General features: G+C 35.7%; 1 protein-coding gene across 8 annotated transcripts in view; it reads left to right on the top strand.

Moving 5' to 3' along the window:
• Positions 1 to 15,189, top strand: part of ARAP2 (ArfGAP with RhoGAP domain, ankyrin repeat and PH domain 2) — a 130,562-nt gene that overhangs the window by 50,907 nt on the left and 64,466 nt on the right. For all 8 annotated transcript variants that reach the window (XR_007158149.2, XM_048047690.2, XM_048047693.2 and 5 more), the window contains 6 exons: positions 5,228 to 5,343; positions 6,520 to 6,719; positions 7,557 to 7,642; positions 8,316 to 8,498; positions 10,636 to 10,810; positions 12,393 to 12,527. Coding sequence is in view for 7 of the 8 variants with exons in the window: in XM_048047690.2 (XP_047903647.2) it covers positions 5,228 to 5,343; positions 6,520 to 6,719; positions 7,557 to 7,642; positions 8,316 to 8,498; positions 10,636 to 10,810; positions 12,393 to 12,527 (895 nt within the window). In the remaining variant the exon portion in view is untranslated. The remainder of the gene's footprint in view (positions 1 to 5,227; positions 5,344 to 6,519; positions 6,720 to 7,556; positions 7,643 to 8,315; positions 8,499 to 10,635; positions 10,811 to 12,392; positions 12,528 to 15,189) is intronic.

Here is a 15,189-nt window from a genome sequence, read left to right as displayed (position 1 = left end):
AATTGCTAAGGGACTTCTGAGGTCTTTCAGAAATGTCTTAGTGTAATAGTCACAAACTTTGTGGTAGCTTCCCCAAAGTAAACCTAAAGAGCTATTGCAAATAGCAAGGGTGGATTCAAGGAAGAATGTAAGGTCGTGTTTTGGAACTCCTATCAGAAACACAGTGCTTAAAGGTCAACAGTCTTCTATGTGTGGACAGTAGGACAAAAGTAGGGTCACATATACAGATGGACCTTTTAAAAATCTGAAGTAGGATAGTAAGAAAGGTGGATGTTTAAAAAAAGTGTACATGAATAAATGTGCATATGCATGTATACATGAGGTATATTTTTCTTGCAGCATCATCTTGTATCTCCTACCATTACTGTCTTATACATACATATGTGCATGCACACTCTCCCCTCCTGCAAGGCCAAGATCTAACAGCCAAAGATGACAAAAAAAGCCTAGGGGTCATGATCTCAGTGGAAGAAAACTGATGGGCACTGAGAATACTGTTGAAGTAGCAATTTGCAAAAGTGGGCTACTCCCAATATACACCAGTACTATTTCTGTACTGAAGAGTTCTATACTTCTGTACCTTCTAAATGTGCTACATATATATATATATCTGTATGCACACATGTATGTGAGTACATGTGTATGTATATATGTATATAAAATTATACATTCTCCTGAAATCAGGGCAGCAATTTTCCTTTTTTCATGCTGTTTCTGTTATTCCCTTAATCCTCCAGCAAAAAACTGAGACAAAAACATGTTCTGATATTTCTAATGAGAAAATAATGTAGTTAATTTGTAAAATAAAACTTAGGAGTTATTTCTGTCTGTTGAGGAAGGGTAAACTTGTGCTGTTTTTTCTTTTTTTTTAATCAACTTATATATTGTGGAAATCTTACCTTCATAGAAATGAATGTAGCTGCTAAAGAAGTAAATGCAGATCTAAATCTTCTGTGTTCAGATGAATTTAGACTTGATCATTTTAGCAAACAAGCATGCAATCCCAAGTTTCCTCCTGCAAAAGTGAGTGGAAGGAGGAAAAGAGAAAAGAGTAAATATTATTCTTTACAGGAAGAAGAGAGGTTCTGTAGAGAGGGCCTCTTCTTTGACTGAGGGCCACAAAAGTCAGAGCCTGTTTACAGATGTAAGGATTTCGTAAAGATGCCTAGGTTTTCATAGATTCTGTGCCTTTCAGACAAGGATGATAATGGCAACAGGACTTGTATGTTATAATCATTCCTCCTTCAGGAAGAAACAACAGTTTATCGGAAAGCCAATACTTACTCCATAGTTAACTACTTTCCCCATTAGTATTTTTAGCCTACTGTGCTGTTTAGTGAATACTTTTAATCTATTATTATATCTGTAAAGAATTTGTGTTTTTTCTTGTAAAAAGCTCAAACTGTCACCTGTTTTTTTTCAATCTCTATTCAAGTGCATCGAGGTAGTATAAATACAGGCATTTAAGATGTATGTGTATTTTTAAAAAGAAGCTTTCTCTGCATATTTTTGAATCTTCTTAAGCTGTTCTTCGTTTGTCAGAAAGTCTAACACAGAGCTTAATCTATCTGGAACAATGGGCTCTCAGTCTATAGGAGTAAAACAATTCGTATTCCAAAAAGATACTGCTTGGTCTTGCTGCCAGCACACTTTGTATAGTGCTTGAATAGCCCTATTGTCCTCTTGTGCACTCAAAATGAATGAATTTATCTTTCAAAGTGGGGCGTTTCTTTCTTCCCTATACCAATTCCCACTTCTGTTTCTGAAGGAGAGAACAAGACTGCACTCTTGAAAGCACAGAAATCTGAACCATGAAAATGAGATTCCAGTGTACCTGTCACTCACCAAGCCTGGTTTGTGCCAAGTGTACAGTTACCATAAAGAGTTTGTTTGGACCATTACAGAAATAGCTTCACTCTAATGTACCGATGAAATTGGTTAATTTACCTCCACCTTCTGTTCTGAAAATAGCATTCCTCGCTTCTAATTTCTTAGAACTTTTGGGCATTCCTCATGCTGAAAGTCAGTACTGTAAGCTCTTACACACTTGCTGCATTTAAAACATGAGGATAGTTACTATCTTTTCAGTGGGATTGTTGCTTGCCTGGGTATGTGTGCGGATTTGGGGAGGGTTGGTGTTCCATCTTTGGGACTTGCTGTATTGCATTTCTAAGAGCTTGTGTAGCTCTGCACTGTTGGGTTCAAGTACAGCGGAGTTTGGTGGCTGGATAGCGGCTGTAATTACAGCATATGTAAGCGAGCGTGATCTGAGGTCTGCAGGGTGCTTCCTTTCAGCTCCAAGGACACCAGTTGGGCCAGCTGAGCAAAGGAGAGGAGCGGGCTGGCTGACTGGATGTGGTCCCCTGCACCCTACCAGGCGGGCTGGGACGAGTGGGCAGCAGCAGCGGCTGTTGCAGCAAGCAGAAGGGGATACTTCTACCCCCCCCCCCCACCTCTGGCTCTTCAATTTGGGAAGGGGTATCCTGACCCTTGCTGTTTTGTGTAGGACCTTGAAAAGAGCTTAAAAAAGAAGAGAGTGAAGGAAATGTGGGATAGAGATTTTCAAGGTGGAAAAGCATGAAATAGGTAGATAAATCAAATTTAGCTCTTTAACAGTGTAATGAAATTCATAGTTATCAGATATAAATATTAAACACTTTTTTTTTGTACAACTGGTATTTGGGAAATTTATAAAGTATAATGCTGTAGAGGCTTTAAAGCATGCATTTGTTTAAATTCCTTGAGGATGTGGCTGTCAATGGCTATTAAGTGTGATGGCTTGACTGCAACTACTTGTTCATAGGCTTTCTGAGCTGGAAGTCCCTAGATTGCTGGGAGCTTATTTGGGAAGATGAGGATGTACCTTCTCTTATTTATATTCTTCTTATGACAGTTGCCAGTAGCAAGTGCTTAAAGGGAAGCTGCTATAGGTGAACTTTTGATCTGGCTCAATGTGGTAGTTCTTATTTCAGTCATCTTCTCTTCATTACTCTTTTTTGCCTTCAGTGACCTATTCTGGACCTAAGAGTATATTAAACTCCTATTAATCATGTTTTTTGGCAGCCATTCAGCATTTATTTAATGAAGAACTTGTTGCACTGTTCTTAAGGTACAAGTATAGTCTGGTTACCTGCCCTTTAAAAATCTGGACTTTTTAAGGCCAATTATAGACAAATAATTGAAACCTGTATCCAGTTTACATCTCAGAAGCACAAACTGTTTAATTCTAGGAAGTTAAAGGTGGTTGTTTTTTTTTTCATTCTGTGTTTCTCATTTGACTTAAGATGCTGCTAATGGAAGTGAAAAAAAAAGTATTTTTCTATCCTCAATTTTGTTAGCTTATTTTTCATGCTTCTCTCTTTCTCACTGGTAATGTCTGACTTTAAGAATGTTTCATTGCTGCAGAGCATGCTGTCAGGTTCATTCTCAAAAAGAAATTATTCTGTCCACTCTTTTCCAGTAGAACTGAACTTTGAGGATGAATTAGGGATTGTAGGCTTCACAGAGCTCTCTGCTCTCTTCCAAAGTAGATGTGACAATAACAAAACTGTTGATTCAAAGGAAAATTTGAGGAGGAGGGGCTGAAGACGTGGGAGGAGAATAAAAATGTGTATGTTACAGGATCCGAGGGTAGAGGAAAGGTTAGAAATGTTTTAAAACTGATTATATGAGGAATGGTTAATCCAGAGTACTTGTTGAAAAGTTATGATTTTAAATCTTTATGCTGAAGTGTGTAGGCTTGTTTGTATATTCTGTTAGATATAGCCTTATCTATCATGGCTAAAGATATTTTTTTCTCGTTCCTGAAATGGTTGAATGAATTGAAAAGAGTTTTGTGAAGTGTCCTCTCTATGTGAGCTTTAATGCTGTTATAAACTTTGAAAATCTCACGATTGTCAATGGTGCAGGCTTAAATATATATGTACTAGAAAAACAGCCACCTCATCACAGGCAGATATCTCTGCCAAAGCCTTTTCCTCTAGTGCTCTCATATTTTTATCAGCCCACGCCAAGCTACTTGTAATGTGAGGAGTGAAATAGTGAGCATCCTGCAGATGGTAAGATATGTGGATTTGGCTCTTTTGCTTGGGTGACGGAGTTTCTGGTTTTGTTCCTGATGCAGTTAATGTTTCCAAGAATTATGGTAATAGTCCAAGAAATCACAGAAGGGTTGAGGTTGGAAGGGACTTCCAGAGGTCCCCTCCATACCACTCCGCTCTTGCAGGGCCACACTGGGCCCTTTGAGGTTTCCTAGGGCCATGTTCAGGCAGCCTTTGAAGATCTTCAGGGATCTTCAAGGAGGGAGATCCCTCGACCTCTTTGGGCTACCTGTACCAGCACTCCATCATCCACACAGTAAAGAAGTGCTTCCTGATGTTCAAAGGGAACCTCCTGTGGGGTGTGTTTGTACCCATTGCTTCTTGTCCTGTCAAACGTGAATTAAATTTGTGGAGGTGACTACCATTAGATGAATATGTAAATTAGAGTCTGAAGGAAACACCAGTGGTGGTCAGAATATGTGTGTCATCAGAAATGTGTGTCTCTCCGTGGTTCCAAATTGTGTCCATTTGAGACAGGCTTCCAGGGGGTCAATGAACATTTCCCAACCATGTTAACCTATGATTGGTTTTATTAAGTACAGTGTTTCATGGGGGGGGGATTTTTCTTGGTTTAAGAGAAAATACTTAGCATCTCTAATAGCTGAACCACAAATAACTCCTTGTCTATTTCAGTTGTTTTATGGGACTTTGTTTCTAAGACACGTTTCAGAAGTTTAGTTCATGTAATATATCAGAAGCATGAACAACCAAACAGTTAAGGAATTTTGTTTTCTTTAACTAGTTTGTCTAAAGGCAGGAAAAACTGCTGTCAGTGAGAAGGATTTGGACGGATAAACATTATTTAGTCACTAAAGTATGATACAAGCTAGATACTTCTTTTCTGATTCTGCAAAATTCTGTTTTAGTGCAATCTGTTATTTAACATTTTTCCATTATTAATAGTTTCTTCTCTCACCAGCAATCAAGTAAGATCATTCTAGCAATTAGAAAGGTAGTGTTTGGACATAATTTAGTATAGGTTTATTTATCCCTTAATGAATTAGAAAGAGCTTGCATGTTGTAGCCAAAATGCGTATTACAGATCTTGGATTTTGCTGATTTAAATGTTCTGTACGTGCTTGATTATTGAATTATAACTCCTTGAACTTTTATTGTCTTTTCCTTAGGATTTCAAGACAGGATTTGGTATCACTTTAATCCCTATGAATGTGGCAAATGTAAAACAAGTGGATCGGACTGCAAAGCAATCTTTTGAAATAATTACTCCTTATAAAAGCTTCAGGTGAGAACTTTAATATTTACAGTACAGAGTATACAAATAACTAATACACTGAAGAAATACTTGCTTCCTACAGCAGTGATTTAACCTAGTTTGGGTGAAAAGGTAACACTTATTAAGAATGCTCAGCATTTTTTAAACAACAAAGGGATTTTTTTTCCTTTGTTTAGCTGTGTGCTTCATCTGTTATCTCCCTAACTAGGCATCCTGTTCCCACAAATTCATATTTTATGTAACCGTCTTTGTTCATTCTCTGCAAGGGCAGAAGAAAACCAAACTTTGAAAACTTTGCTTCATCTTCGTAGTAAACTGCAGAAGTGAAATCATGCTGCATTCATTTAATATTAAGCATTTTATTCTAAAAGAAAAGAATTGGTTATGTGCCATCCCTTGTAAAAATCCTCAATTAAAATCAGTAGAAAGTTTGGCTGATGCTGTGACTTGTAATGATTTAAGAAAATAAAATAAAGCTATATGCTAATAGAAACCTTTTCTTGAACGTGTATTTCCTTAATGAAATCTCAGTAATACAGGAGAAGAAGTTACTTTGTTCTCCTTGACCTGCTAAATGACTGAAAAGCAAACAATTTGCTTTTATACTCAGTGGCCTAGAGTAGCCGGTAAATAAATTAGTCTCAGACAGTGATTTGAGTCTATGGCTAGTTGGTAGGTAGCTGTTTTTGACTTTCTTGAAGCCATCACCATGTTAGTGCTTGTTTATTATTATTTATATTTTCTTAAAAAAAGATCAGTTTAAATGAAAAGCAGTTTTGTCTGTTACAGTTAGGAAGTCTACTTTTACTCCTTAGTAAATCATCATATTTCCTAAAGTAATTCTATGCTGTGTTTTTTTTGTGTTTTTTTTTTTAAATCAGGCTTTAAGTTTGGTATGTGTTAACATAATAAATAAGTAAATGCATTGAAAGTAACTCAGGAACATAACTAAAATGTTACAAAAGCTGTATAGCTCTCGCTGGCAGTGGTTTTGTTAAAAACTGATCTCTGACTGAGGGAGTTTTCACTGACAAAAGATATATTTTCCATCTTAGAATTTGTGTGTAGTGGAAGATTTCTTTGACAGTGATTTTGGGTATAAATGTAATAAATAAGAGACTACAGATTCTGTTTAATTGGGCTTTAAAGTAAAGATCAGTAATGCAGAAAAGTCAATTGTTTCAGCTTTACAGCCGAGTCGGAAAGAGAGAAACAGGACTGGATTGAAGCGCTGCAGCAATCAATAGCAGAAACTCTCTCTGATTATGAAGTAGCTGAGAAGATTTGGTTCAATGAATCCAACAGGAGCTGTGCTGACTGTAAAGCTCCCAATCCTGACTGGGCATCCATCAATCTCTGTGTTGTCATTTGTAAGAAGTGCGCAGGTAGAGTAATTAATGGGAGGCTGTGTGGGTTCTACAAAATGTCATATTTGCATATCTGCGTATGTCCTTGAACTGGCTTTTTTTATTTTTAAAGTACTATCCTTGCGAAAGTTTCGACAAACAACAAATGAACGTAACTTCTTTAATACCAAGTATTCTAAAGTACTTCCTTGCATAAATGACAAGCCTGTACAGTGATTGGTTTCCCTCAGATGAATAATCCTTCACAATTAGTGGAAATCAAGACATACTAACACTTCTTGGGAAATGTCTGGCTTTTGTGAGGCTGCATTCCAAAGGATAACAATTGGCAATGTATAAATTAGGGGTATTAATTCTATTACCCCAGGCCATATTTTACTGACAATAGGGGATAGATAGAATTTTCAGATATTAAAAGAAAAAAAAATCTGTCATGGTTTATATTTAAATACATGCAAAAGCAGTGGATGCAGAAAGCTAGTTTATAACTCTAGGTTTTGCTTTCAGAACAAACCCTTTTGAAAGTATTCTACATCAGAGCCTTTGTTTATTATTTGCTATTAAATATGTACAATTCTCACGGCAGCATTATAACCTAAAAAGGACTAGATTTCTGTGCCAAGTGCAATCCACCTCCCTTCCTTCTTTCTCATTTTTTTGGTTGTTTTTTTGGTTGTTTTCTTTTTGTGCTTTTATATTTAAATGTCAAGCCTAGTACATATTAGCCTTTTTTAAAAAAATAACAATTAGAATAAATCTGTCTTCATTAAATATTTTTGTTGGCTCATCAGAAGAGAAACTTGGTTTAAGTGCTTTAGTGAAGTTAGTTAAGTAAAAATACTCTTGGATTTTTAGGACAGCACAGATCTTTAGGACCAAGAGACTCAAAAGTCCGGAGTCTAAAAATGGATGCCAGCATTTGGAGCAATGAACTTATTGAGGTATGTTGAGATATTGCAACTCTGTTCCATCGTGAAAGGTACTTAATGAATAAGAGTTCTTTCCTCTACTTATGAGAAGTCTTAACATTTAGCTGCTAAAAAATATGCCTCTGTTATAGTAAACCTTAAGGTTTCTGTGAGGTAGCTGTACCTTTGTGTTGTTCAAAATATTCATTGTCTTTAAGAACAATGTGCACCAAGCATTTCTCCAAACACCTGTTTTTTTGGGAAAAAAATGGAAATGCTTCTGGACAGCAGTCGTGATGGGCAGTATTGGTTGCGGGGAAAGGAAGGGAAACAAACTCCTCACTACCAGGTTAGGTGCTTGGCGTGTTTAAAAGTGGTGCTGATAGGGAAGGCTGAGTCGTCAGTGTTTTTTTTAAAACAAGTGCTAGTATTCTCTAACCTTCTACTGCTATTTTCTTGTGTTTATTTGAAGTCTTGTAACTGGTTAGCTTTGTAAAGCTTAGTAGCTATTGCTGAAAATCATGACTACAGGCTTTAACTGTGGTCATCTATAAATTAATAATATTGACTGAGTAAGGTTTCTTTTCCTGCAGGCAATTTTGTCTTTTTAAAACTTTTTTTCTCCACTTTTAGCAACTGAAAATTATTTAGGGGTTAGCTTGATATCCTTCGTGATATTTTGTTTTTCCTCTTGCACTTCATCCAGCTCTTTATCATCGTTGGAAATAAGAGGGCAAACAGCTTTTGGGCAGGAAATCTTCCTCCAGATGAAGAGCTGCACATGGATGCCCCAGCAGAAAAAAGGATTGCATTCATTACACAAAAATACAAAGAGGGAAAATTCAGAAAAGCACCTTTTCCCTACAAAACCAAGGAACAATTGAATAAGGTAATACTATAGAACGGGTAAGCCCTTGCCATACCTTTTGTATTGAATTGTATTTGTGTGCATTTTGGTCATCTTGTTAAACTGGTGAGAAACAAATTGAAAATCCTGAGTGACTGGTTTCACAGCTCTGAATAAAGCCTTTAAGGAAGCCTTTGCAGGAGTCAATCCATGATTTCTTAGTTCTAGATTTTCCAATTTGTTTGTAGAAGGTTATGGCACCTATATGGTGCCTATAATAAATACTCCAGAGCTATCAATAAATACAGATCTTTGTTTTCAAATGCACACTCTAGAGATGAAAATTCTCACTTGTCTTTTTTATATTCCCTCTCACTATGTTTTTGATATATGTCTAACATCGAACATTCCAGTACATTAGGCGATTGCGTTATCGGCAGTGAAAAGTAGCTCATGCACGATTTCATAGTAACTTGCAGTTGACTGGAAATGAAACAAGCTAGAATAAATGAAATGGTGAAAACTGTGAGTTCTAATGTTTCCTTTTGCACAAATAACAGAAACAAATTGTCTACAGTTATAAAGTAGAAAACGCTAATTATAATTGCTAATTATAATTATCAAATTCTGCATAGCTTTGATGTCTATTTGGCATCATTTAACAGACTTATACTGTCTGTTGATTTCAGAGTCATGACTTTTTAGGGTTTTTGAATATAGAGGGGTTTAAATGCATATATTTTACAAAGCTAGTGTATTCAATTGCTTATTAGTGAAATTGTCTCAAAGGATATGCAGAGATTATGGGGGGGTGGTAACATTTAAGTTATTGTGCTTTGAAGTAGTAAGTTTCAGGGTTTTGTTTTTTTTTTTTTTTTACAAAAAATGGAAGTGTTCTTCACTTGTTCTTCTTCTATGTTAGAGATTGCATGTGAGTTATACACATGAGAAGTAAAAACAAAGGCATTTAAAAATACCGTCTCTTTTAAAATACTTCTAACCAAAGTATAGAACCATCTTTATACTTCGAATTTGGGTTTTCTACATTCCAATAGGATTTTCTGATCCTGTTGGAATCAGGACACATTTTTAGGCTTTATGGAGAGCTCTTTGCAAAATAAAACACTTATTTTATTTTTTTTAATTTTATTGGTAACAGTTAACTTTATACTGTAACTGCTGACTATAGGAAATGCAATAGTCCTTTGTGGTTTACGAGCTTGATTTTTCTGAACTCTTCTGGTGCAGATGAGTCTGTCAACTAATGATTTAACTACTGGGAAATAATATCAGATGTAATGATCAAATTCTCTATAGAGACGTGATATTATCATGTAATAAGTGGTCATTGCCAAATAATTATAAAACTTCTACTGAACTATCTGCCTTATAGGTTTTTGTCTACTGGATGCACCTGTGTTTATTAGAGCAGCTGAATTCTAGAGAAGTACTTTTCTTGTGTTGAGCAACCTCTGCCTTAATCATTTCAGAAAAACTCATTCATTAACTAAATAATTTCAAATTATCAAATAGATTGCTGTAATTACATAGGTACTTCTAATTTTAAGGTTTTGGAACAACATTTTGGAAAAAATGATATAAATTTGTCTTCATGCATAGGAAGATGAAAGGGACCTGAATTTCTAGAATGTGTTGAGATCTTCAAATCTCAAGGAAAATTAGCAAGTATAAAGGTACCCTAAACAGTAGTTGCCTTACTGACTGTGAACATGACTTTGAAAAACTACCTATGAATTTCAGGCTGTTTCCTAATAACAGAGTTAAAGTATTAAATCTTGTCTCTTTGGTTGAACTTCTGAGGTCTGGAATAATTAATTTTTTTCTTCAGTAGTTTGGTGTGTGAAGAGTAATGAAGGAGGGATTTTTCATGTAGATACACAAGTGCAGGAACAGCTTATTGTTTTAATTAATGTTAACATGCAGATGTGAAACGTGGCAGCAAAATCTTGCAGGGTTTGGGTTGGTGATTTTTTTTTCCTTGTTCCTTTTTCATAGTTTCAGACCATAATTCATGATTCCTGCTGCTTCCCAGTGGTTACGGCCTTTGAAAATGTAGGGGAACTATATCAGAGGTGAAAGGATTTGCATCTATATTACAAGCACTTGCTACCAACAACTTTCTAATTTAAACAGACTTCTTATTTTCCCTCTTCATAAGGCGCTGTGTGCTGCTGTAGTTAAACAAGATGTTCTAGAAACTCTGATGCTGCTGTTCAGTGGAGCTGATGTGATGTGCGCTACTGGCGATCCCATTTACAGTACTCCATACTTATTAGCCAAGAAAGCTGGACAAAGACTGCAAATGGAATTCCTATACCATAATAAGTTCTCAGGTAGGATATACCCTCTTCGTTTTGATCTTCTAATTTCATATTGAGTGAAAGGGAAGGAAAGAATTCAGAAAAAAAATGGCATTGAGTTGAACAATGGAAGGGAGTTGTGGCATTAACTTGTATTTTATCAGACACTGTGTAGTTGTGCAAGTTACTTGCATTTTACTTGGACTTCAAGTTCATTTCTTCAAAAAATAATAAAAAAGCCTATGATGACTCATACCCTCATAACATTGTTTTGTAACACAGAAGAAAAGCATCATCTGCTTTGCCTTTATTGTCAGGCTTTTACCAGAAAAATGAGTGCATACAGTTAATCATGTATCTAAAGTATTTCTCAGGGGCTTTGCTTTCTGATTACAAATTATTTAAATTGATATCTACCTTGACTATATAAAATAGGTTTGTACTGTACCTATCTGTTGTCACAAGTTCTCCTCCTAAAATAAAACTCTCCTCTTCAACCAATCTCAGCAAACTACCCTTTTTCAGATCATAACTGTGCATCATAGACTTTGGCCCTGAAAGTCAACTGGCCTGGTCTCAATTTATCACTGTTTTCAGGCACTTGAAAACAGAAAGTTATTCTTAATTATATATATATTATTATTATTGTATTAATTATTCTATATATATATAGTATACGTATTTATAAAATTATAGAGTATGGATGTGTCTGAGCTTCCCTTTTAAAAGGGCTCTCTGGCATCTGAAGCAGTCTGGGAATGAAAGTTCACACACTGATTTACGCTGGAAGAAATTAGCTATGCTAATCCAGCCAGCATTGTGGGCACACTTTACAATGTCTCATGCAACTCAGCAAAGTAACACTTGATAGGCCAAACACAACTTTTTTTAGTCGGAAACTCTGAAATGATCTAGAGCTTCCCAGAGCAAATGCAGTGCCTTAAGTTTTGCCTAAGCACTTCTTTGTCACAAGTGACAGGTATCAGATCCTGGGATGTTGAGCTCAATCACTGTGCAGACAAGCAGCTGTGGTGGTTTTGTGTTGTTTGGTTTATTTTGCTAGTTATGCTGTGAAATAGTCCTAAGGCTATAGAAGGAAGTTTGCTTGTCTTGGCTCTGTCTTTTCTACTTGCAGCCTTCCAGCCAAGGCAGTACTGTTGTGTGTTGAAGCTGGTGTTTGTTCCGCCTTTTCAGAGAAAGTAGGGGGTCATGGCAGGTTCACAGTGATCCTCTGAAATCCTTCTGCTGCCAGAGTTTGTGGTAAACTTCTAGATAAGCCCTGAAGAGAAACACTTTCCTTCCATTTAAGTATATTATAATAAGGGATGAAAATAAAAGCATAGTACACTAGAAAGACGCATTTAGGATATGTTGGCAAGCAGTGGTAGAAAATGGCAATGTAGTAACCAATGTAAAACAGAGTTTTTTGGTGAACATGTAAGAATTTTAATTATAAAAATAGATCAATAATATGTATTTGTGTTGTAGGAAAGATTTTAGAGAGCAGCTGTGTATCTGTAGATACTGCAGATGCAGTAAGGAGGATGTGGGGAAGCAGTTATACCTTACAGTAGAGGAAGTTTTGTAAGTTACTTACTCCTTTGTCTTTTAATAGATTTCCCAGGCTATGATATCTGTCTTGAAAGTGGCTTCTCTGAAGATTCTTCACATTCCACCTTTCTTTGTGAATTTTTGTACAAAGTTTCTTCTAATACTACCAAGCTTCTTACAGAGAAGAAATTAAAAGAAGGTATTTCAGTTTTACTTCATACATTTGAATAATACATGAATATGTATGGTATGGATGAATTTCATTCTTTTTAACTTCTTACATTACTTTTAAAAAGATAAATTGTCTCTTGATTCTGTAGACCTCTTTCAGATGAAGAAAATCCTGATTGTCTTGATCTCTTTATTCAGTGGTTGACAGAAGGAAATTAAACTACTTATTATTCAGTTAACAAAAATGACTGATAAATAAAAACATATACAAATAATTCTCATTTTAATTATAATTAGGTGGATGCTGCTAGCTGCCAAAAAGTAGCTTCCATTTGAAATCATTATATTCCTGAAATCATTTTAAAATAACATCACTGGCTTCTCAGTAAGAGTCCAAATTGATAACGCCTGAGATATTGTTCAAGCTTGCAAATGTATTTAAAACGGACACGTCTAACAATTTTACAACAAATTAAGCGTTGTGTGGTAAAAATGTTTGTATTATCACAGTAGAAATCATCAACAATCATTCTACTAGGATTTTTAAGAGAGAGGTTGTCAGATAAATTTCTTACTTTTTTCTTTCTCTATTCCTGTATTTGCTTCTATTTAAACAAACAAGGTGGACTTTTAGAATATGAGCTGGTTTGTGGTTAAATTGATTGCTAAGAAAATCTTGATACAGCATCCTGTGTCATTACAAACTTTTTTTTATATGATGATGTTTATATTCTGCTGGTATATGTCTTTAAGATCCTTAGTAGAGATCGAAGCGTGCACATAACGCCCATTTAAATACACTTTTAAGGTATCTGTATGTGATTGTGGATCCTAACAGTCAAAAATGTTGGGTGATCATCAGAAATAATTCCCAATTCTGCATTTCGCAGCAATGATGCAGCTGTTAACAAAGACCTGGGCAGAGCCCTGGACTGCTGCTGGACAGAACTTTCTTGTCGATTGTTCTGAAACTGTTCTGAGCTTACTGAGGAAAGAAAGGAATAACCACAAAACTCTTGCTATAAGTGCAGACCTTGTATTCTGTGATATATATATATATATATATCACACACAATGTATTTATATATATATATATATATATATACATATATATAAATTATTTTAAAATGTGTTTATAAAAACCCAAAACCCTGCTGAGGGAAGTAGAGAGCAGATACATCTTCTAATTCTGTTTTATTAGAAATGCAGTTTAAATTTGTAAGTAGATATAGATTGAAGAGTTAACTATAAATGCTCACAGAATGCCTTCTGCTGTACTTTCTGGGAAGATGCAGTGGGCGTACATAAGTGCTTTACAGGTGTATAGGAAGATGTGTTTACTTGTCCTAAACCATTTGCAGTTTTTTTAGACAGATCAGGAAGGAAAATGTAATAATGACATCCTTTAGTATAGTTAAAAAAAAAAGTTCAATTTTGAATTAGAATCTGTTCTTACCTGAGGACTGTGTCTAGTGTGCCATGTGTAAGAAGTAAAAAACAAAAGGTTTTTTATTACAGTTTAAAATATGTAACCTTTTTTCTTCCTATATTGATTTTTTTCCCTACATGAAGAACTGTTTTCTACCTTATTATTTCATGTTAGTGAGATATTATATGGGGATACGCACATTGCAGATAGTTGGGAATTGATTGTATCGTATATGCATCTACAAAATATTTTATATTATTTAATAATGTAATATCATTTTTATGTATGAAATAAATATTTTTTTCCTTCTTACTGTCTTCATCAAGTAATTTGATGGTTACTATACTAATGTGTGGGAGATACAGTTTCAGTTCCCTCCTTGGCCTGTAAAGATTCAAGTAAGAAGGTCACATTACCACAAAAAAGTGATCTACCTCTTCAGTGCTAGAGAAAAGAAAGGAGCCCTTTGGGTGAAGTAGTTGGGACTTGCTGCTGAGTTCTCATTGAACCAGAGAGGGAGCACTGGTACCTAACAGGGGATTAGAGCACTTGTAAACTTTTGGGTCCTGCCCCCAAATTATATTGGATTTTTGTTATACTGATTTTTATTCTTTATTGACGTTTATGGAAAGAGCTTTGAGCCAGAATCCAGTTCATCTCTCTAACCACTAAGCTAGTGTTTACGTTCTTCCTTGGTGTTACAAATTTCTTCTGAGGCGCTTGCCAGCCTTGCCTTTAGTGCCAAGGGCTGAAAATTTAAGTGCTGTGTTTGCAGTCACAGAAAACCGGTATCCCTTTGTGGGGTATCATTCAGTGCTGTGAATTGAGTCTGGGTTTTATAACAGCCAGGTACAGCATCTGGAAACACAGTATAGTTTTTTACTATGTGGGTTTCAGTGCAGGAGAGAGTAAACCAACTTTTTGTATACTTGTTATAGCACCATCCATGGTTTCAGCAGGGGTGCATAACTTTTGGGGAAAGTTATTGTTAGCTAACAGCTGTTGATGATCAGCAGGAAGAGAGCTCAAATGTTGTTGCTATTCCAAGGCAATACATCAAAAAAATAAAGGTTAGTAATTTGGCCTGAGTTCGATTTTTCTGCTTCTGTTTTTAATGTAAAAGTTTGTACTGAGCCCTATTAAAAACCATAGTGTTCCAAAATTGGCCTTGAGAGTTGAACAGTTTATTCAATATTGAAGCAGTGAGCTATTTTGTAGAATGGGCATACTTTAGGGAAGGGAATGAGGGAAGGAAGCCTGG

The sequence above is a fragment of the Anser cygnoides genome, chromosome 4 (genome assembly GCF_040182565.1).
Source record: "Anser cygnoides isolate HZ-2024a breed goose chromosome 4, Taihu_goose_T2T_genome, whole genome shotgun sequence".
NCBI classification, from domain to species: domain Eukaryota; kingdom Metazoa; phylum Chordata; class Aves; order Anseriformes; family Anatidae; genus Anser; species Anser cygnoides.
The sequence above is the reverse complement of the archived record's forward strand: the minus strand, read 5'-3'. Positions and strand labels throughout refer to the sequence as shown.